The sequence below is a fragment of the Astyanax mexicanus genome, chromosome 4 (assembly GCF_023375975.1).
Source record: "Astyanax mexicanus isolate ESR-SI-001 chromosome 4, AstMex3_surface, whole genome shotgun sequence".
Taxonomy (NCBI): domain Eukaryota; kingdom Metazoa; phylum Chordata; class Actinopteri; order Characiformes; family Acestrorhamphidae; genus Astyanax; species Astyanax mexicanus.
Window position 1 is genome coordinate 22,933,208 of NC_064411.1, and position 24,830 is coordinate 22,958,037.

Genomic DNA, 24,830 nt, shown 5'->3' on the forward strand with positions numbered 1-24,830 from the left:
GATTAAATACAATCTTAAAAAAGGTTTTGGGCAAGTTATATGTTTTTGTAAAAAAAATGCACATCTAGACAGACAGACAGACAGACAGACAGACTTTATTTATCCCGAAGGAAATTTAGGGTAGATGCAAGTTTAGATCCACTCTAAATTAGCACTTGGTGATTTGACTGAAAAATCATATCTCAATATGCTTTGGAGAAATGATGTTTAGCAATACAACATAACAATTTTATATAGAACATGCATTTTAAGTGTCTGTATTTATTTCTAACATATATATGTGGGAAAAGGTGTAATGTTTCTCCAGAGTTTAACTGGGAAAATAGAATAAATTCACATACTCCAAAAAGCCTTGCTCGTTCTCTGTTTTGTTAAACATTTTCTTTTCTTTTTTTAACTCATTATAATCTGTCCCAGAGCTTTTGGTGAACTGTATGCCCATGCTGATCACAAATAAAGTGGAGATTTCTGCATGTTAACTAGTATAAAGAAACACTAGCTCTTTAGATAGACAATACATTTCACAGTTTAATTCTGTTTTCTATTCTTTGTCAATCCATTCAAATATTCTTCTTTGGGTTGATTGTCAAATCATTTGTTTATTCTTGTTTTTCAGACTAGCTTCATGTAATCTTGAAGTAAAGACGTGTGAAAATCTGGAATCAGTTTTAAACCTGGAAAACTCCTCCCTGAAAGAGCTGGACCTCAGTAACAACAACCTGCAGGATTCAGGAGTGGAGCTGCTCTCTGCTGGACTGAAGAATTCACACTGTAAACTGCAGATTCTCAGGTCAGTGTTTCAGGTTATCACAGACCAAAATAACAAACAAGACAACAAATAAAAACACAATTAATTAAAGAAACTAAATTACACAGAGGGATGTGCAAGGTTAGTCTGAGCAGGATGTTCTTTCCAGGGTGGCAAAGGGGAGGAGCCTAAAACATCTCTCCCTGCTCAGACTCCCTGCCCCATGCCTTTTAATTTCTCATGGTACTGCATCTACAGACTAATTACAAAAAAAAGTAATTGTACTCTTTTATGCTCATTTCCTTTTTTCTTTTTACTCGTATGTATAATAGGAAATGTAAAATGTCCGCATCAAAAAAGACATACAACATAGTTCATATATGAGCTAAAAGCACCACATATATGTTGTTACTTACAGAAAAAAAAATGAATAAAAGAAAGAAGCTAGTCCAGCATTCTCTGTGGTGAAGCACAGCACACACTCAGGTTTACTACACTCTCAGCATAGCTATACATGTAAAAGGGTTGTGCACCTAGTGTAACAAGCTCTTAAAGGGGCAGTGTACATCTTACTGATATGTACTGGCGGTTACATATTTCCACCACGACATTTAAATCTTAATAAGGTCTTTTCCATATTGTAGGCATGTGTGCAATAACAAACACTACCTGAGTCCAATCCTATTCACCATGCATTCTTTATTCCAGCGCCCCACATTAGCTTTATCTCCCCTCAAACATACAAGTATATAATAGTATTTTAAATGACACCATTAATAATTGCATTTTACATTTCTTACATTCATTCTTTTATTTACATTTAAATTTCCACAATAAAACCTATGTAATTGCAGTTAATCACAAATATTTTCATGATTAACCTGATTAGATTTCTTAATCAATTAAAAAATATTAAAAGTGGCATGTACAAAAGTAACAGCATATTACATGTTAAATTTAGAAAATCACTAAAATGTGCTATTTAAACATTAAAGTCATTGTAAAATAATTTGTGCTTGTGTTTATTTTTACATTTTCAGATTAGCTTTGTGTAATATAGGAGTAAAGACGTGTGAAAATCTGGAATCAGTTTTAAACCTGGAAAACTCCTCCCTGAAAGAGCTGGACCTCAGTAACAACGACCTGCAGGATTCAGGAGTGGAGCTGCTCTCTGCTGGACTGAAGAGTTCACAATGTAAACTGCAGATTCTCAGGTCAGTGTTTCTGTGATTTTTCATTTGAAATTAATAGGGCTATCAGTGTTAAATCATTAACATGTTAGCTGTTAGGTTGGAATCAGTAACACGTTACTATTTTTTAACCCAAGTTTTATTTCGGCACCAAGTTTGACCCCAACTTCTGCCGTAATCTGCCCCGCCTCCCCCCAACATGCAGATTTCTTTTCTGGTTAAACGACTGAAACGGTTTAATGCGGTCTCCAGCTGTAACAATCCGGTTCAGACTTCCAGCTCAGACCTGGATAGAGAGCTTTGTCTCTCTCTCTCCGTTTGTGCCAAAAGTTTTACACAAAAACATAAAATCTGCCAAAACTCAGAAGCAAAAAACTAAAGCAAAAGCAAAGGAGAGATTGCAGAGGCAAAAGTCTTAAACAGAAAAATCCAAAAAAAATCTACAGAAAATTCACAAAAACACAAAAATAAAAGCAAAGACTGGCAAAATCCAAACTGAAATAATTTTCAAATAACTGTAAAGGATAATAAAGTAACCAAATATATTTAAACATATATATTTGCTATATAGTTTTTCTCTTTTTAATTTGTAACATACAATTTTTGATTTTGATTCCAAACATTTTTTTTTTTGCCCGCCACCACCCCCCCTCTTCGGAGGACCATTAAGACTTTATTCGTATTAATACAAAGGTCACTGAGCAGAGGGAGGACATAATGATGTGTATATATACAAATTAAACCAAATAGAAAACAATACATAGGAGAAGAGAAGAGAAGATAGAGAGAGAAAAAAAACCGCAAAAGAAGTTGTGCCCTTGAAAGAAAAAGAAAAAAAAGTTATTATAATATATATAAAATATATAAAAATTATTATAGTATGGCTTCCTATAGTTTTACATTTATCCATCCCTAACATAATAACACACAGAACAACAAAAAAAATAAAATAAAATAAAAATAGCTAAATGCCTTAAGTGTTGAATGTGTCATATGACTGTGTGCATGTGTAGGAACATTCATGTAGTGTTGATCTGTAGATGATGTGGTAATAGATACAGGGGTGATAGCGCTCCGGCGTCGCACCGGAAATCCGGCGTAGCGTGGCTCTGGGGAGAAAAAATAAAAAAATAAAAAATTCCGCACGACAATAAGTGAGCTTCGCGATACAGTTAAAAAGATCCGCATGTTACAAGATTGGGGTTCAGGTGCCTTTAAGAAATGTATGTGAAGCGCACTATATTTTATTTAGATCAGTTTGGCGGAGGCAGCGGCAGTGTGTGATTAGGAGCAAATTAGGGTTAGGTGGCTGCTGCTTCGTCTCTCTCCGCCTCGTGTTAGGCTAGTTAACATCCACGGCTCTACCCTCTGTTCTCTGAATGCTAGCTACGTTTATGTTTGAGTGCTTAGAACTGCTAATAAATGAAAGAAGTGCTTGGGAACTCACCCTGGACTCCTGTGACTCGCTTTGAAAGAAAACCAAGTGAAGTAAAAGTGGGTATCACCCTAGAGCAGTTATCTCTAGCCCAAAGAACTACAAGTTCCACTGGTTCCCATCCACGGCCGGGAGAAACAACTGCCAGGAGAAAAAAGGTGACACGCGCGACAGTAGGTGAGTTCCGCGGTACAGTCAAAAAGCTCTGCGCGACAGTAGGTGAACTCCACGGTACAGTTAAAAAGCTCTGCGCGACAGTAGGTGAACTCCGTGGTACAGTTAAAAAGCTCCGAGCGACAGTAGTTGAACTCCGCGGTACAGTTAAAAAGTTCCTCGGTACAGTTAAAAACCTTGTGGCTCAGGAGGTCGCAGGTTCTAACCCCCACTCATGCAGCTTTGCCATCAAGCTGTCGATGCTCAGAAGGAGCAAAATTGGCTCTGCTCCCTCTGGGTGGGTAGATGGTGCTCTCTCCCCACATCACTCCAAGGGTGATGTCTGTAGCACAGGGCATCTGTGAGCTGATGTACCGGAGCCGAGCCGCTGCGCTTTCCTTCAAGCGCACTGTGATGCTGCTTGGCAATGCTGCATCAGCAGCAGCTCGAAAAGAAGCGGTGGCTGACTTCACATGTATCGGAGGAAGCATGTGCTAGTCTTCACCCTCCTGGTGTGTTAGGGTATCACTAGTGATAGGGGGAGTCCTAATGAGTGGGTTGGGTAATTGGCCGTGTAAATTGGGGAGAAAATGGGAAAAAAAACCTTGTGGCTGTGTTACATTGATGAGTGTTTTCCAGTTTTAAGAAATGAATTCAGGATTAGTTAACCATGCTAGAAATTCGCCATTCATTATTGTGGCACTGTCACTATGTTGCAAAAAGATTTAATACAGTAAGGAACCTAAGTTTATTGTTTTAAACAAATTTTCTATTTGTTTAAATTGTCCTTTCACTAATAGTTACTGTGCACATTTTAATATTTTATTTTATAGTTACGGCTGGTACACAGAGGCGTCTCCGTTTTCCGACGCCAGGCAGCAGGCTTTCTATTCGCGATGTCTTCAGGATTTGCAAAAATAAAAATAAATGATTCTCAGAGCTTCATTCAAGCTTACACAGCAGTAGAGTTTAGATTATCAGCCCGAGTCTAACCCGATTCCCGACCTGTACTCACACATGCGCTCCTCCACTTCGCATTACGCACTTGTCTTACAGAGCTGTAAGGGCTGGTGCCCGGCCTCAGTGTCCTCCAGGGCATCGGAGGGCGCGCCAGGCCAGCGCCGAGGGCTAATTGGCTAATTATCAACACCTGCTTTCAACAGCTTATAAGCAACGCCAACTAGCCACTCGGTGCTGGATCTTTGAAGCTCGTGAGAGCGAATCTATGCCGGTTTTCCGAGCGAGCCCCGGCTCTTTATATTTATCTCTTTCCCTTTCGAGTTTGGTGGAGCTGTGTAGAGCAGTGAGCTCCACGGCCGCCATCTACCTCTCTAGTCTGGTGGAGCAGAGCAGTGTGCTCTCCTCCGCCGTCACTCTCTCTTTGTGTCTCTGTGTGTGTGTGGGTGTAGCAGAGGCGAGGCACGCGGTATGCTCACCCTCTCTCTTTCCCTCGCTGTTTCTCCCTTCTCTGGTGAAACAGCATTTAATCCACAATCACCTTAGTTCAGCATCTGTTAGGGGAAGAGGGGCCCCTAACAGATTGACCAGGGCCCCCTTGAACCCAAGGGGTGTACCTGAACACAACACTAGCGTGGGGGTCTGTGGAGGTTCGTCTACCAGCCTTCCTAGACTCTGGAGCGGCAGGGAATTTCATGGACGCAGCCAGGGCCAGAGAGCTTGGTTTGCCCCTGGTCCGCCTACATGAACCCCTACCCATAGCAGCCATTGATGGGCGGTCCCTGGAGCCAGGGGTGGTGTCCCACCAAACACGGCCCCTCACACTGCGAGTCGGGGCTCATTCAGAGCAAATTGCACTGTACATCATAAATGCTCCCGACTTGCAGCTGGTGTTGGGGTTTCCCTGGCTCCAGCGGCACAACCCCCACATTGACTGGCTGACCCGTTCGGTCATACGGTGGGGGCCAGCCTGTCATGCTTCCTGTCTTCGGTCCCCCAAAGCCTCTAAAGGTGTGGACCTCGACCCCGAAGGTCCCGATCACTCTCAAGTACCCAGGGAATATCGAGACCTTCGGGAGGTCTTCAGCAAAAGGCAAGCCCAGGTACTGCCCCCCCACCGCCCCTGCGACATTGCTATTGACCTTCTCCCTGGGACTAGCCCCCCAGGGGGAGGCTGTTCTCCCTCTCAGGCCCTGAACGGCGAGCAATGGAGGGCTACATCCAGGAGGCCCTAGCCTTAGGTTTTATCCGGCCATCTACCTTTGCCTTGTGGGCAAAAAAGACGGTGGGTTGAGGCCCTGTATTGACTGCAGAGGCCTCAACAATATCACTGTGAAGAACCGCTACCCCTTGCCCCTCATGTCATCCGCCTTTGAGGCACTGCAGCAGGCCACAATCTTCACCAAGCTGGACCTGCGCAATGCCTACAACCTGGTCAGGGTCAGTCCACCAGGTACTGGAGGCCCCACCAATGGTGCGGGGACCCGGGGGAGCAGCTGGACCCGAAGAACAGAGGTAGGGCCTAAGGCGGGACACGTGGATGCCTCCACTCTTCTAATATGCTTTTTTGTTCTTCAGTTAGTTTGGGTAGGTGTATATTATTGAGGAAAGTGTGAATATCTATTGGGTCTGGATCGTGTTCTGGTGAGAATAGATTTTTATAGAATTTCCCAAATACTTGATTAATTTTATTTCATGTTTGGCTGATTAGTCTGGTCTCATCTTTGATTGATGGAATTGTTGTTTTTGTTCTTTATGTTTTACTTGGTTAGCTAAGAATTTACCAGATTTGTTGTTGTGATTTAAATTGTTTATATCTTAGTCGTTGTGTTAAAACTTACGTCCTCTTGTTTATAAGTTCATTATACTGTGATTCGCATTCATTTAACTCTTTTTTTTTTTTTTTATTTTATCTGATGATGTTGTAGATTAGACTCATTTTTCGTATCTTTCTTCTTCTTACAGGAAGAGTAAGAGATGATTTTGCCTCTTAGTACTGCTTTCCCAGTTTCCCATAGTATTGTTGGTGTGGTTTCTGGAGAATCATTTATTTCTAGGAAAGATGCCCACTCTTTTTTTATTTCAAATTCTGGGTCTGTAAGTAACGAGGTATTTAGTCGCCAGCTGAAAGTTTTATGTAGTGGATTTTTGTTCCATATAAGTGAAACTGGAGCATGGTCACTGATTATTATAGGGTGATATTTTATTTCTGATATATTTGCTATAAAAGAATTGCTGGTTAAAAAAGTCAACGCGAGAATATGAGTGGTAGGCTGGAGAACAGAAAGAAAATTCTTTAGTGTTTGGGTTTTTGAGGCGCCAACCATCCCTGAGCCCAAAGTCTGTCATGTATTGTTTAATGATATCTGTTGAATGCCAGTAACGTGTATTGTGTGCCATAGTTAATCTGTCTATACATGGGTCAATGATTGAATTAAAGTCGCCTCCAATTATAATTGTGGAATCTGATATATTGTTTGTATGGTTGAAAAACTCATGAAAGAAGGATGGGTTATAAATGTTGGGGCCATACAAACTTTCTATTGTTAAGGGTGTGTTGCTGATGTTGATGTTAATTATGATGTATCTACCTGTGTCTGATATAGTGGTGTTATGTGTGAAGGGGATTTTTTTGTTTATTAGTATTGATACTCCTCTTTGTTTGGAGTTATAGTAGGCTGAGAATTTATGGGTGAATTGTGGTGATCTGAGCTTATGATGATTTGTTTCTGATAGATGTGTTTCTTAGTAGTAAACAAATGTCTGCCTTTAGTGAAGTGAGATGGTTTAGTACCTTGGCTTGCTTAATCTGTGTCCCAATACTACGAATGTTCTAGGTTATAAATTTAAGTGAAGACATGTTGTGATGTACGGATTAATAATGTTTATCAGTGATATGATATGAGTGTGCAGATGTTTGAGGATTTTTTCTGTTGTGTGTGGGATGGAGTGTAAACAAAAATGCATTTTTCGGATCTGGGATATATAGTAGTAATAAAATAGAGATTGGTGCAAAGAGATAGTACAGAAAGGATTGATTAAATGGAAACAAAGTAGAAGAGACATAACATAAGATAAAAAGTGTTGGATTTGGTGTGACATACGTGTTATGACATTGAGACGTTGCATGCATTAAGTTATTGCTAAGTGGTTCCTTGTGATTTTTATGGGATTTTGTGAACAGATTAATGTGCATGCATTAGTATATTTGCGGGTGCGTGTGTATTTGCGCGTAATGGATGGATGGATGAGGTGGCATGAGGAATTTTAATAAACAAGTAAATATTAACAAAATAAAAAATATAGAATCATAAACAACGTCCTTTGGTCTATCTTGCACATGTTTAAAAAAGAACATTATAAATATCATTTTTGTAATTTTTTACATTTTAGAGTAAAATTCTCATTTCCGCAACATGTCCGTATCAGAATTTCAGTACATTGTTTGGAAATTTTAAAATTTAAACATTAAAAAAACAATAAACTTAAATGCATTTCATACTATAAACACTTTTAGTTAATAAACAGAAACACATTTTACATTGAAAAGTAAAAACAATAAAATTAATAAAGAAAAGGAAAGTGTCCAACACTAATTTTCTCATCCTCCGCAACAATTTTCAATCATTGTTTAAATCCACAAGAAACTTAAATTTTCAAGGCATTTTCATCATTATGGAAGACATTGGCCATGACACTCAAGATGGCTACCATGTAAGCAGTTCTTCTCATATGTTTCTGGATAAAAGTTAAAAGATTGCTCATCAACTTGTCTGCACGACTTTTTCATTGTCATTACCGATATATCGATATAAGTTTTGAGCCTACAGTTTGAAGTTACAGTCTGTATTTTTGATTATAATATAGTATATTAAGGTCTAAATGGACACTGTAAGTGAAAATGTATCTAGCCCTCATGGTGCCTTTACAGTTAGCATAAAAGTTTAAAGTCACTCATCCTCCAACCGAATTCTCACTTACCGCTACATTTCAATACCTGTTGCGGTCATGAGATGCACTGTTTCGGTAATGAGAATTTGATTAGGAAGCATAATACAGATGCCTTTTTACTTCCTGATTGTCATAACATGAGCGTTACCCTGAACATTTTCTCCTGTAGACCATTCTAACTTAGCTATTGCAAACCACCAGTAGAGGTCACTAATGTTCCGTCTTATCTGGCCTGACACTAAATCTAATTCCGTACACAGAATTAGATGTTAGACCACAAAACCAGAGAGCTTTTTTTCCATCTTTGATATATTTTATTGTAATATGCGATGTGTATTTGTTTACAGGCAGGTAGCTATTGAGAAAAGAAAGACAGCAGCAAAAGCAAGGCTGTCAAAGTTTAGGGAGAACATTTACAGCAAGAATTACAACATTTAGAGAAACACACACACATACTCAACGACACAGACAGTTGTTCCAGTTGGAGTTACTTTCACATGATATTATTTGTGTACAGTCCATTCTAAGGAATTGAACAAAAACTAGAATGGATATCATAATTTCATATTTGCCATTTCCAGTGGGAAAATAAAGACAACACGTGATCTGACCAAAAAGTACCATGACAAAAAGAAAAAGCAGGTAAAAAAGTCAGCCAGATATTACAGAACTGAGATATGCCTGATATATGGGCAAAACACAAAAAAAACTATGTAAATGACTAAAAATTAAAAGTTTGGTCTTAGTAGGCATACAATGCTGGATGGTGCATAAAGATAGACAAGATTTCAGAGTTTCTGAGAGGTCTTTCTTTGACATTTGTTGAATGGTTTCCAATAGTTAAATGAGCTGTTTTATTAATGAAGGTGCTGTAGTCTACATGAAAGATTATTTTGATATACAAATGTTTGCATTGTAAATGGTCTTAAAAAATATGAAATGTTCTTGAAAATAAACATTCTTTTCATAATATAGCATTGTGTGTAAGTGTAAGCTAATAAGTATTCCTAAACCCTTGCTTAACTGAACTGCTTAACTTTGATAAAAAAATTTTAATTTTTATCATATATTTGATGTCATATCACATTGCGGTAATGATACATTTTTGTGGACTTCATCTAAAAAAATGCTAATAAAATATGCAATAAAATGGAACAGTTTTTCTGAAAATAATATTCATAGTAAGTTTAGACCTTAATCTTAAATCCTCAAAAGGAAATTTGTCGTTACATTCATTTTTGAAAAATTTCATACTGGATGTCCTCTGAATCTGGATTTTGTGAGAATGACCCGAGTAAGTGGGAGTGGAAGAAAGAGAAAGAACGAGAGAGAAAGGAAAGTTTAGGGGAAATATTTATATTGTGATTAACCTGGGGTTAGGGGCGTGATCACTGTGACCCGGAAAGAGGAAGCACAGAGAGATCATACCTTTTATTGGTTTAAAGGCCCTCCACCACACCCAGAATAAACTCAAAACAACATTACTCAGCCCAGTGGGGTTTTAGAGTTCAGTAGTTTCTTTAAAATTTTAAATATAAGTCCGTGCAGCCTCAGCCCTCAGCTCCCCAGTGAAAATACTCTCTGAGTGAGGGCTGAGGCTCAGTTTATATGCCTGTCCCAGCTGGCTGTTTAATCAGTCCTGATGCAGACCAGCTGAGACAGACAGGGCTGAGCGTTCCTGCATGGGGCGGACCCCAGATTCCCCCGCCTCCTCACGCCACAATATACATTATGGATCAATTTTATGAGGTTATTTGAGTATTGACCTGTATGTTCGAGATCGTGCAACGAGACCGCAATGCGCATGAGAGAGACAGAGAGTGCACAAATCAAAACGCTCGGGGGGAGAGAGAGAGAGAGAGAGAGCTATTTAGTACAGTTATAGAAATTTAGAACAGCCAGGGAGTTATGTTTTTGTCACAATATAGCTGTCCATCAACATAAAGTTTGTCATACAACATAAACTTTTGGCACAAAATTCACTCCATAAAATACCCACTATAAAACTTTCAGTCTTACGAAAAACAAGTGCAACGAGTTGTCCCCCTGTCACAGGGGGACGTAGGGCCCTCGCACAACAGCGCAAATTGTACCGGGCCAAACCGAGAAACCAGTGAAAGTAATTTTGAGGTCTTATTAAGTGTGGTAATTTTCAAGAGTTTTCTATCCTGCCAAAAATGTGAAATACCCTTTTAAAATACAGGTGGCGCTATAGAGCTGTTAAAACATATATTTGAAATTCTAATTCTAGATCAAACAACAGCCTCAGATAAGCAGGCCGGTCAAAGTTTGTGAGCTTTTCTCTCTTATAACGTCCTCAAAACTCCTAGCATTACCTATGTGTCAACCTCCAGTTTTGATGTGGCATCTCAAACATTCAACCGTCTGCCATTCCCTCCTCGTTTAAGATATCGACTATTTCTTCACAATTTATCATCAGATATGTTCAATGTTTAAATTTACCAAATACCAAGAGAATTCAACAAAATTTCTAGGAGTAGTTTGACAACATACGCAAAAAATGTATGCAAAATTCAGATATTTCAAAATGGCCGACTTCCTGTTGGGCGGAGTCTGTCCTACCAATACTGAAAACGTGTCTAATGATGTCTCTTGTGTTTTTGCCAAGTTTCATGAATTTTTAATCATCTGTGTTCTGACTGTGTCATGGTTTCACTTTGGTTTAGTGTTGCGTCTCTATTCAATCAATTGCTCGCCATTACGTCACCGTTTTAGCGATCAACTATTCCTTTGGCAATTTTCATCAACTCTGTCTGATGTTCATTCTCAGCTAATTTAGAGGTAATCTGACAAAGACTTTAGGAGCAGTTTAAATGAGTTTGTGAAAAAAAGTGTAAAAAAATTACAAAATCCAATATGGCCGACTTCCTGTTGGGCGGAGCTAATACAAACCAATTGCAAATATGTGCAGAGTCATAGTATCTACGCTCCTACCAAAATTTGAGAAGATTAGACAAATTGTGACACATCCACAGCTAATTTATTAAACGAATGAATTAGGGGGCGCTATAGAGTCCGCTAGCTACACATGAAAAAATTATCACAATATTTGTAAAGTGTTTTTAGATCTTATGGAATCTGACAATTTTCAAGAGTTTTTGAGCATTTCCGTAATGTCAAATATGCATTGAAACCTAGGTGGCGCTATAGAGCCAATGAAATATGTATATATGAAATTTCAATTTTTAATCAAAGGACCGCTTAATTCAAGCAGGCCTGTAAAGTTTCGAGAGTTTTCAACCTGTTTAACCTCCTCAAACACCTACCAACACCAGAATGTATTTACTTCCTATTTTAATGGGGTATCTCAAGCAATTCAACTGTCCGCCATTTCGTCCTCGTTTAAGATATCGACTATTCCTTCGCAATTTATCATCACGGATGGTAGTAGTTTATTGCTGACAAATATCAAGAGTATTCAACAAATTCCCTAGGAGGAGTTCAACAAAGTATGCAAAAAATGTGTGTAAAATGCACGTTTTTCAAAATGGCCGACTTCCTGTTGGGCGGAGTCAATCATATCAACACTGAAAATGTGTGTAATGATGTCTTTTATGTTTTTGCCAAGTTTCATGAATTTCCAAGCAGCTGTATTCTGGCCATGCTAATGTTTCTATTTGGTTTAGTGTTGTGTCTCCATTAAATCAATTGCCCGCCATTACGTCATCGTTTCAGCTATCGACTATTCCTTCGCAATTTAGCACCATGTATGTCTGGAGACTATCCACAGACCATTTAGTTGTAATCTGACAAAGACTCTAGGAGGAGTTCGAATGAGTATGTGAAAAATGTTTAAAAATTTAACATTTTTCAAAATGGCCGACTTCCTGTTGGGCGGAGCTAATACATGCCAATGGGTATTATGTGTGGCATCGTAATATCTATGTTTCTACCAAAAATTTTGAACATTGGGGAAAATTTGAGACAGCTACCGGTAATTTATTAGCCTAAACCAAATAGGGGGCGCTGTAGAGTCATTTAGCACCACATTAGAAAAATGATTACATTTCTCGAAATGATTTAAAGGCATTATTGGGTCTGCTAATTTAGAAGAGGCTAAGAGCTTTCTATAAATGTCATATAAAATAGGTGGCGCTAGAGAGCTGATAAATTATGAATATGAAAAATTCCAATTTTACATCAAAGTACATACTATGCCCAATAGGCCTGTGAAATTTTATGAGTTTTCGAACATCGTAACCCACCCAAAACACCACGGGAAACTTTTTATTTTGCGACTTCCTGCCAAAATGGCCGACTTCCTGTTAGGCGGAGTCAAATAAATCCAAGTGATTCTTGATCGGTATAATGAGGTCAATGAGCGTACCAAAGTTGGTGCACATTGGACAAACTTTATCCCGGCCACTGGCAACGTTTGGGGGCGCTATAGAGCTCCTGATCCACGCCCAAACCTGTGAACAATGTAATTTAAAATTTTTCACCGGCTTTGACGTCTGTGCCAAAATGCAAGAGTTTTCGAGTATCAGAAAGGCCTCAAAAATGGGCGCGAAGTTTGTAAATAAAAATAATAATAATAATAATAACGAGTTGTCCCCCTGTCACAGGGGGACGTAGGGCCCTCGCACAACAGCGCAAATCGTACCGGGCCAAACCGATAAACCGGTGAAAGTAATTTTGAGGTCTTATTAAGTGTGGTAATTTTCAAGAGTTTTCTATCCTGCCAAAAATGTGAAATATCCAATTAAAATACAGGTGGCGCTATAGAGCTGTTAAAACACATATATTTGAAATTCTAATTCTAGATCAAACAACAGCCTCAGATAAGCAGGCCGGTCAAAGTTTGTGAGCTTTTCTCTCTTATAACGTCCTCAAAACTCCTAGCATTACCTATGTGTCAACCTCCAGTTTTGATGTGGCATCTCAAAAATTCAACCGTCCGCCATTCCCTCCTCGTTTAAGATATCGACTATTCCTTCACAATTTATCATCAGATATGTTCAATGTTTATTTTTTACCAAATACCAAGAGAATTAAACAAAATTTCTAGGAGTAGTTTGACAACATACGCAAAAAATGTATGTAAAATTCAGATATTTCAAAATGGCCAACTTCCTGTTTGGGCGGAGTCAGTCCTACCAATACTGAAAACGTGTCTAATGATGCCTCTTGTGTTTTTGCCAAGTTTCATGAATTTTTAATCATCTGTGTTCTGACTGTGTCATGGTTTCACTTTGGTTTAGTGTTGCGTCTCTAGTCAATCAATTGCTCGCCATTACGTCACCGTTTTAGCGATCAACTATTCCTTTGGCAATTTTCATCAACTGTGTCTGATGTTCATTCTCAGCTAATTTAGAGGTAATCTGACAAAGACTTTAGGAGCAGTTTAAATGAGTTTGATAAAAATTTGTAAAAATTACACAAATTTCAAAATGGCAGACTTCCTATTGGGCGGAGCTAATACAAACCAATTGCAAATATGTGCAAAGTCATAGTATCTACGCTCCTACCAAAATTTGAGAAGATTAGACAAATTTTGACACATCCAAAGCTAATTTATTAACCGTATGAATTAGGGGGCGCTGTAGAGTCCGCTAGCTACACATGAAAAAATTATCACAATATTTGTAAAGTGTTTTTTAGATCTTATGGAATCTGACAATTTTCAAGAGTTTTTGAGCATTTCCGTAATGTCAAATATGCATTGAAACCTAGGTGGCGCTATAGAGCCAATGAAATATGTATATATGAAATTTCAATTTTTAATCAAAGTACTGCTTAAATCAAGCAGGCCTGAAAAGTTTTGTGAGTGTTCAACCTGTTTAACCTCCTCAAACACCTACTAACACCAGAATGTATTTACATCCTATTTTAATGGGGTATCTCAAGCAATTCAACTGTCCGCCATTTCGTCCTCGTTTAAGATATCGACTATTCCTTCGCAATTTATCATCACGGATGGTAGTAGTTTTTTGCTGACAAATATCAAGAGTATTCAACAAATTCCCTAGGAGGAGTTCGACAAAGTATGCAAAAAATGTGTGTAAAATGCACGTTTTTCAAAATGGCCGACTTCCTGTTGGGCGGAGTCAATCATATCAACACTGAAAACGTGTGTAATGATGTCTTTTATATTTTTGCCAAGTTTCATGAATTTCCAAGCAGCTGTATTCTGACCATGCTAATGTTTCTATTTGGTTTAGTGTTGTGTCTCCATTAAATCAATTGCCCGCCATTACGTCATCGTTTCAGCTATCGACTATTCCTTCGCAATTTAGCACCACGTATGTCTGGAGACTATCCACAGACAATTTAGTTGTAATCTGACAAAGACTCTAGGAGGAGTTTGAATGAGTTCGTGAAAAATGTGTAAAAATTTAACATTTTTCAAAATGGCCGACTTCCTGTTGGGCGGAGCTAATACATGCCAATGGGTATTATGTGTGGCATCGTAATATCTATTTTTCTACCAAAAATCTTGAACATTGGGGAAAATTTGAGACAGCTACCGCTAATTTATTAGCCTAAACCAAATAGGGGGCGCTGTAGAGTCATTTAGCTCCACATTAGAAAAACGATTACATTTCTCGAAATCATTTAAAGGCATTATTTGGTCTGCTTATTTAGAAGAGGCTAAGAGCTTTCTATAAATGTCATATAAAATAGGTGGCGCTAGAGAGCTGATAAATTATGAATATGAAAAATTCCAATTTTACATCAAAGTACAGCCTATGCCCAATAGGCCTGTGAAATTTTATGAGTTTTCGAACATCGTAACCCACCCAAAACACCACGGGAAACTTTTTATTTTGCGACTTCCTGCCAAAATGGCCGACTTCCTGTTAGGCGGAGTCAAATAAATCCAAGTGATTCTTGATCGGTATAATGAGGTCAATGAGCGTACCAAAGTTGGTGCACATTGGACAAACTTTATCCAGGCCACTAGCAACGTTTGGGGGCGCTATAGAGCTCCTGATCAACGCCCAAGCCCAGGAACTGTGAAATTTCAAATTTTTCACCGGCTTTGACGTCTGTGCCAAAATTCAAGAGTTTTCGAGTATCAGAAAGGCCTCAAAAATGGGCGCGAAGTTTAAAAATAAAAATAATAATAAACGGACCAAAAACAATAGGGCTTTGCACCTCCGGTGCAGGCTTCGCCTGCGCCTTCGGTGCTCGGGCCCTAATAAACGGACCAAAAACAATAGGGCTTTGCACCTCCGGTGCAGGCTTCGCCTGCGCCTTCGGTGCTCGGGCCCTAATTAATCACAGAATTTTGGTATGTTTAATTGGATTGCATTTTTTAATTGATTGACACCACTAGAAATTCTACATGTATAAATGTGTAAATATTCAGGTGTTTACGATGATAACAAATCAAACAAGAAAAAGTGTTTAACGAAAGTCAGAGTATACCAAACAAACAAATACGAGTCTTCTGCAATCGTCTTAAGAATGTTCAACTTGAATGAACATTTGAGATACATCACACATTGATTACAAAATTGTGATGCACAAGCAAAAACAATTTTAGAAAAAGTTAATATGAACTCAATTCTTTGGTCCACATCAATGCTAATGCCGTATTCACAGAAATGCTTACTGTTGAGGTTTGGGTTTCATGTTAATCTGTGTCAACTGTGTTAAGAAACTTTAGTTTTCTATAGATATTTTTTTCAGATTTTGTAGTGTTATTTAAAAAAAAGAGATATTATATCAAAGTGCATTATCTTCCTCAGTCTGCTATGTTGTCTTTCTTTCTTTCTTGTTTTCTGTCACTCACTCATACATTCTCTTGCTCTGTCTGCAGATTATCTGGTTGTATGATCACAGATAAAGGCTGTTGTTCTCTGGCTTCAGCTCTAATTTTAAACCCCTCCCACCTGAAAGAGCTGGATCTGACCTACAACCACCCAGGAGAGTCAGGAGTGAAGCTGCTTTCTGAGAGACTGGAGGATCCACACTGCAAACTGGAGAAACTCGGGTAGGTCTGAACTGATAATTATGTTATCAACTTATTGTAAGATAAATATTGTTGTACATGTTGTACATTATCACTCTCGATATTGCCTGTTGTGCTCTTTCCTGTGTATGTGCTGTGCCTCACAGGAAAGCAAAGTGTTGAGAAAGTAAATGCTGTGAAACACATCGCATTGTGAGACCTGTAGTAAGTCTAGTTGTAGTCACCAGGTAAACACGGTGGAGCAGCATGTAACATTCATTTTCTCATTCTGTTTTATTTTTGTTTACACAGCCACTGTTAATTGTTTATGTTCAAGCTATCTGCACTGAATGCCAAGTACTTTGCTGTAATTCTGTTTTGGCTCATCTTTCTGTTGGTAAAAAAGAACCAAGGTTTAGTTTTTACTCCAGAACAGGTGGAAAACTTCAGTGATGGAGAGCTGCCCTGAGCATCGAGTCAGGATAAAAGTTACATAATAAAAACTGATCTCTACTAACTTTATACACACTGAGAGTCAAGCACCCCAGCAACCAGCCCATGTCTTTATGGTAAAAATAATCAGTGACTGCAAAACCAGAATCCTTTCTGAACACTAACCTACACCCTGTGCAAGGTGGTCTTGATGCTTATTGCTATCTTACTCCCACCAACAGTGTATTTTCATGCTCTTCACCTGTCTTGTTTAAACAGCAACGGTGATTTTGAATATATCTACGCCGATGAAAAACATTGGTCAATTCCAGGTAGCTGCGCCATTTAAATAGCAATACGCCAAAGTCAGACCGCACCTGGCTCTTAAAGGGAATGGCAAATGACATGGTGATTGGTTTATTTCATGATACATGCTTTTTGCACATTTTTAGCCTCTTTGGAGCAACTTTTCCTATCGTAAAGACACAGTGACACACCCTAAATCAAGCTGCATGGTGCACGGCGGACAGCTCACCTACGGATCACTAAAAGAGAGCCCTTAATTTCTAAAGAGATCACATTAACGTGATTGACTTGGTTTTTTGGCTTCATTTAAAAATGTTGCCTTTGTTACATTTTAAATTTTTGAAGTTTTCTAATGACCAGTGGTATAAAATTATTTTGAAATCATGATAAAAAACTTTTTGCACAATAATTCCATGAAAAATGTATGGTCCAATAAAAACAGTTTTTGTGACAGGAGTACACTCAGGTATGGATATGAATGCAAAAAACATACTTTAGTAAAGTTTAACCCTTTTCTGCAAGCCCACAAGAAACCATTTTATCTTAGTTAGGAGTTTCTTTCTTATTATTAAATCATTAACACTGATCTTAACTGAGTGAGATCCTGCAGTTCTTTAAATGTTGTTCTGGGTTCTTCCTGGATGAGTTGTTCATGCCCTTTTGGAGTAATTTCTGTAACTCAGTCACTCCTGGGAACTTTAACCACTGTGACATGTTTTCTCAATTTGTGAATAAAAGCTCTAATAAAAATAATACTACATATTGTGCATATAAAGCAGAATAACATACGGCAAATATTAAGACTTTATATGTGCAGACAAAAATATATTTAGAGAAGTAAGAGTTAATCCTCCTTAATCTTCTGTTTTTAATCTGATTTTATGCAGTGTGCATTGCAGTTCTGTACTTTACCACATGAGGTCACTAATTTCCGCTCTCTCAAATATTCACTCGTTTTCACACAAAGTATTTCTTTATAAATCAGTTTCTAAAATCTCACACTGTGCTGATCTGTGTGTGTGTGTGTGTGTTTAGAGTGGAACATGGAGGGAAGATCAGAATCAAACCTGGATTAAAAAAATGTAAGCTCTCTCTCTCTCACACACACTACATACAAACACTACACACACACACATACACTATATACAAACAATACACACACTAAATATAACACTACACACACACAAAGTACGAACACTCACACATACAGACACATACACTCTACATACAAACAAACACACACACACACACACACACACACTAATCATACCACTACACACAGACACTAAATATACCACTACAGACACATTACACACAAATACACACATTACACACCCAAATACACACAATACAAGCACACACAAACACACTACATACACACATTCACTACATACACATTAATTATAACACTACACACACATAAAAAATAAAACACTACACACACTAAATATAACACTACACACTAGGGATGCAACGGTACAGTGTGGCCATGGTTTGGTTCGTATCGCGGTTCTTGGGCCACGGTTTCGGTTCTGTTTGGATATATATTAATATTATCTAGCTCCACCATGCAGCACGTTTTTAGCCCTTTCTATTTCAAATCAACAAGGTGCTCCTACTCACACTTTCAGAGCCAATTAATAAAGTCACAGATTAATTAAAATCACAAAATCTATTATAAAAAAGGAGCACTTATTCTTACCATTAGTCAAAAACAGGTAACTGAATCACACTGTGCTTTATCTGCTGACTGTCTTTTACCTTGATTATCAAACTCAACACTGAAGCCAAAATGTCCCGAACAGCGGATTTATAAGATGACGGCGCCTCTTCAAATATCCTTTTCTCCGTTTAGCGTTCACTGGCCCTGATCACGCAGCTGAGAAAGTTTTGTTTAATTAGTCCTCAAATCTTCAGCGTTTGCCTTCAGAGCTGATTTGCTCCTGGAAAATTCAGAAAACAGTCTGATTGGTTTTTGCATGGTTGTGCAGAGACACACCAATAGAAGTAATATATAAAAAACTATCCACTATAAAATATAATATACTTAAAATCTGCACAGTAACTATAAGTTATTATTAGTTATATTTATATCTGACGTTTATAAGGATTTAAATTTATGTTCAGTACACAGACTTAATAACTGTAGCTTAATATAGCAGTTATAGGCAAGGGCGTAGGAGCGGGCTTGATATTGGGGGGGACACATTTGCGAATATTAAACAAAGCCCACACTATAGTTTCCTAGAACAACATTTGTGGAATTATTTTTTATCACAAATAATCATTTTTTTCTGTATTTTGTTTATAATTAGTTACAACCAAAATAAAAGGTGATTTTACAGCCTAAACATGTTACTCCACATTACATTTACTGTTGTTAGAAAAAAATTATGCATGCAATGTCTGAATTATATACATAGTACAAAAACTGATCAGCTATCACCTAATATTTAAAATAATATAACAGTATTGGTTATTAATATTATTATGTATTGTATGTCAATTCTGTTGTATATTTACATTTTCTCCACTCTTTTTTTTTAAAAAAAGCTTTTAATTTTTTTATACTGAGAACACTTCTTTCTGCTGAGAGAATGTAACTACGTTTCCTAGAGATTTTTGGCCGAAGTTAATATAAACGTCAGGACATGTGGTCTTACTGTGAACTACATATGAACAGAAGTCAGGTTAGATCAGTGTTTCTTAACCCTGTTCTTACATATTCTACTGCATATTAACACTGTTCTGCATATTCTACAGCTTCCTCTGTTTAAAGGCACTTTAATAAAGTAAGTGGTGTGTAAATTCTGTCTATCCTCTACATCCAGCTTCTAGCTAACTGCAATCCTACATTAATAAACAGTTTGAAAATGAAATAGTGATTAGCTGATCAGGCAAGTTGAACATTACGTATATAGTTTTTTTTTTCTGTAATCTTGACTCCCAATCTAGATAATTCCAAAGTTAAGCTAACTCACTAACACAGCTGCAGTTTATTAATCACAGTGGGGTTAAACTGTGTGCTGATTCAGAGACGTGTATTTTTAACCAGCTATCAGAAACATATCATCACAGTTTACATGATTAGATACCATTACCTTTCTTTTAGAAAAAAAAAATCACCGTATATCCATATCTTAAAATCAGCTGCAGCCGATCCCGCTGCTAAATCTCACAGCGAGGGAGGGGCTTCCCCCCACCAACATACTGACGCCTCTGCGCGCTGCAATAACAGCAAGCTGATTGGCTGTTTTTCCTGAGAGGCGGAACTTAATTCCTGAACCGGCTCTGTGATTGGTCCGGTCTGTCTCCTCATTAATAGCACAGCTGAGCTGAGCGAAACAATATCATTTTTGGGGGGACAAATCCACCTGTTTCTAATATTGGGTGGGACATGTCCCCCCCCATCCCCCCCGGTTCCTACGCCAATGGTTATAGGCATTCTGCTGTTTGAGAATTTTAACAGATGCTTATTCTCACTCAAATGCTGGAGTTTTATAAACAAAAAATTAAAAGAGGAAAGCACTTTGACTGAACAGGAATTTATTTTATTTCACAAACATTTGAAATACACAGAAATATAAAGCTATATGTTAGCGTTCGTTTCTTATCACCAGGGCAGATTTATTAAAATATAAAATATATTAATTCATTAACTAAAATCTCGTCCAGCGCTCTAAAAAGCTGCAGGCACATGTAGCGAAGTTTGGCAGTGCACACGGTGCGGGATTACCTCTGTTTTCTTAAAGAAAAATCATTTTAATGAATAACGACAGATCAAGTGTAGTTTAAACTGCAAAACCATGATATAAAACTCAATATAAAAACACCACTGTCATATAACCAAGAGAGACATCAGGCAAAATGCACTTCTCCCCTCTCTCTTTCTCTCTCTCTCTCTCTCTCTCTGTCTCTCTGACTCTCTCTCTTTCTTTCTTTCTCTCTCTTTCGAAACTGAATTCAGAGTGACGCTACAAATAATATGAAACTCAGTTCAGTTAACTAAAATAAGTTGAGTGCGGAAACGTTAATTAAATATTGTCAAATATAAATAATAGCTTGAGGTTTTGGTAATCTATTTCCATGTTTTGAAACTGAAACTTGTATTACTATCAGGCTTTTTATTCAGAAAGCCTGTGGTTGTTTTCAGTTAGTTTTTTTAATGAGTTTATATTTTATATTACTTATTTATTTTATTTATTTGTATTATTTTATTTATCAAAATAGTTTATATAAATAACTATATCATATATATATATATATATATATATTTTTTCTCCCATGATTCCCATGTTCTTAGTTTATTAATATTATTTTTATAATATCTTATTATTTTTATCATTTTTTTTTCACTACTACTATTACTATTACTTTATTCATAAGATATAAATTCTTTACTTTTTATGTGTCTTTTTTATGATCTTTTTAAAATGTCCTATTTTTCCTTTTTTACGTATATATTTTATTCGTGTAGAGTAAATGTCAGTTTTTATTTCTAATTTTTTTGAATATATTTTTTATCTGTTTTAAACTGTAAATGCTCAGCTGCATTGTAAATGAGGATCCCCCTCCAGTGTAAATAATGGTTGATTGCTTGATTAATATTCAGTGTTGTAAACCCAGTTTTTACATAAACAATAAAGAGAATAGAGAATAAAATAACATTACTCTTCTCTTATATGAGCTGCTGGTGAATCTTCACAGTGTGACGGCGCAGTCCCCCAGCACGCGCTCAGCAGCCCCTCCCCCTGGCCATGGGCGGGGCATGTACAGCGGGAGAGCGTTTGTTCACTCTGTTAGTGCGCACCCAAATACCACCGTCCATCCGGGTGTATCAAACCAAACAGACCAAACCGAACGATTCAATAAAATACAGAGAACCGTCGCATCCCTAATACACACTAAATATAACACTAAATATAAGACTACACACTAAATATATCACTAAATATATCACTAAATATAACACTACACACTAAATATAACACTAAATATAACACTACACACTAAATATAACACTAAATATATCACTACACACACTAAATACAACACTAAATATAACACTAAATATAACACTAAATATAACACTACACACTAAATATAACACTAAATATAACACTACACACACTAAATACAACACTAAATATAACACTAAATATAACACTACACACTAAACATAACACTAAATATATCACTACACACACTAAATATAACACTAAATATAACACTACACACTAAATATATCACTAAATATAACACTAAATATAACACTAAATATAACACTACACACACTAAATACAACACTAAATATAACACTAAATATAACACTACACACACTAAATACAACACTAAATATAACACTAAATATAACACTACACACTAAACATAACACTAAATATATCACTACACACACTAAATATAACACTAAATATAACACTACACACTAAATATATCACTAAATATAACACTAAATATAACACTAAATATATCACTACACACACTAAATATAACACTAAATATAACACTACACACTAAATATATCACTAAATATAACACTAAGTATAACACTAAATATAACACTACACACACTAAATATAACATTACACACACTAAATATAACAACACTACACACTACATATATCACTACACACACTAAATATAACACTAAATATAAGAACACTACACACTAAATATAACACTACACACACTAAATATATCACTACACACACTAAATATAACAACACTACACACTACATATATCACTACACACACTAAATATAACACTACACACACTAAATATATCACTACACACACTAAATATAACAACACTACACACTACATATATCACTACACACACTAAATATAACACTAAATATAAGAACACTACACACTAAATATAACACTACACACACTATATCACTACACACACTAAATATAACACTAAATATAACGCTAAATATAACAACACTACACACTAAATATATCACTACACACACACTAAATATATCACTACACACACTAAATATAACACTACACACTATATATAACACTAAATATAACAACACTACACACTAAATATAACAACACTACACACTAAATATAACACTACACACACTAAATATAACACTACACACTATATATAACACTAAATATAACAACACTACACACTAAATATAACAACACTACACACTAAATATAACACTACACACTGAATATAACACCACACACACTAAATATAACACTACACACACACTAAATATATCACTACACACACTAAATATAACAACACTACACACTAAATATAACACTACACACACTAAATAGAACACTACACACTAAATATAACACTAAATATAACAACACTACACACTAAATGTAACACTACACACTAAATATAACACTACACACACTAAATATAACACTACACACTATATATAACACTAAATATAACAACACTACACACTAAATATAACAACACTACACACTAAATATAACACTACACACTGAATATAACACCACACACACTAAATATAACACTACACACACACTAAATATATCACTACACACACTAAATATAACAACACTACACACTAAATATAACACTACACACACTAAATAGAACACTACACACTAAATATAACACTAAATATAACAACACTACACACTAAATGTAACACTACACACACTAAATACACTCTGTGTGTGTTCTTGTGTTCAGACGGCTGTGATTTCACTCTGGATCTGAACACAGCGCAGCGTCGTCTCTCTCTGAGTGAGGAGAACAGGAGGGTGGAGTTTAGAGAGGAGCTGCAGTCGTATCCTGATCATCCAGAGAGATTTGATTGGTATCCGCAGGTTCTGAGTAGAGAGAGAGTTACTGGTGTTACTGGACGCTGTTACTGGGAGGCTGAGTGGAGCGGGAGAGGAGGAGTAGCTGCTGTAGCTTTGAGTTATAAAACCATCAGCAGGAAAGGAAGAGGATCAGACTGTGGGTTTGGAGGGAATATAAACTCCTGGAGTCTGTTCTGCTCTGATAACAGTTACTCTGTTCATCACAATAATAACAGAACTGAACTCTCTACTCCTCCCTCCGGCTGTAGGAGAGTAGGAGTGTATGTGGACTGTCCCTCCGGCACTCTGTCCTTCTACAGCGTCTCCTCTGACACACACACACCCTCACACACTCTCACACACTTACACACATTCTACACCACCTTCACTCAGCCCCTCTATGCAGGGTTTTGGGTTGGTTCTGGCTCCTCAGTGCGTCTGTGTAAGATAGAATAACCCTGTGTATAACAGAGATTTGATGTGTATGTGTGTGTGTGTGTGTGTGTGTGTGTGTGTGTGTGTGTGTAGGAGGGAGAATGTGTGTAGAAATATAAGTATGTAAATATATTATATAGATGATTTTGTAATTTTTTCCAGAACCTTTATTTTAATTACTGTTATCTTTATTCACTACTGTTATTATTGTTAATTATTGTTTTATTTTATTGTAAAATTGGTTCATATTAATAAAGCTAAATAAATGAAGAAAGGTGAAGAGGAGTCTGATGATTTTTTTGTGTGGTCAGATTATGGTGGAAGTTGGAGTTGAGCTTGGTGGTGTATTTAACATTTCTGTTTTTTTGTTCTTTTGCTTGTTGTAGTTTCTTGTCTTGTCTTGTCTTGTCTATGACAGCGTCTGTCCCTTAACAAAGCTGCAGTACAGTCCACTGAAGTCCTGCGTCATTC

The 24,830-nt window shown here is 37.1% G+C and overlaps 4 protein-coding genes across 5 annotated transcripts in view; 1 reads left to right on the plus strand and 3 right to left on the minus strand.

The window, feature by feature from the left end:
• Positions 1–24,644, plus strand: part of LOC125801102 (NLR family CARD domain-containing protein 3-like) — a 38,982-nt gene extending 14,338 nt beyond the window's left edge. The window contains exons 9-13 of one of the 2 annotated variants that reach the window (XM_049477065.1): positions 617–790; positions 1,789–1,962; positions 16,221–16,394; positions 18,126–18,172; positions 23,812–24,644. In XM_049477065.1, the coding sequence (XP_049333022.1) occupies positions 617–790; positions 1,789–1,962; positions 16,221–16,394; positions 18,126–18,172; positions 23,812–24,380 (1,138 nt within the window). In that variant the 3' untranslated portion in view covers positions 24,381–24,644. The remainder of the gene's footprint in view (positions 1–616; positions 791–1,788; positions 1,963–16,220; positions 16,395–18,125; positions 18,173–23,811) is intronic. The other variant, XM_049477066.1, reaches the window with a different exon arrangement.
• The window catches only part of LOC125780501 (zinc finger protein 239-like), a 1,096,042-nt gene that overhangs the window by 139,758 nt on the left and 931,454 nt on the right, over positions 1–24,830 (minus strand). The window lies entirely within an intron of this gene.
• The window catches only part of LOC125801162 (zinc finger protein 585A-like), a 270,147-nt gene that overhangs the window by 139,758 nt on the left and 105,559 nt on the right, over positions 1–24,830 (minus strand). The gene's annotated exons all lie outside the window — the stretch shown is intronic.
• Positions 1–24,830, minus strand: part of LOC125801414 (zinc finger protein 271-like) — a 233,679-nt gene that overhangs the window by 124,660 nt on the left and 84,189 nt on the right. The gene's annotated exons all lie outside the window — the stretch shown is intronic.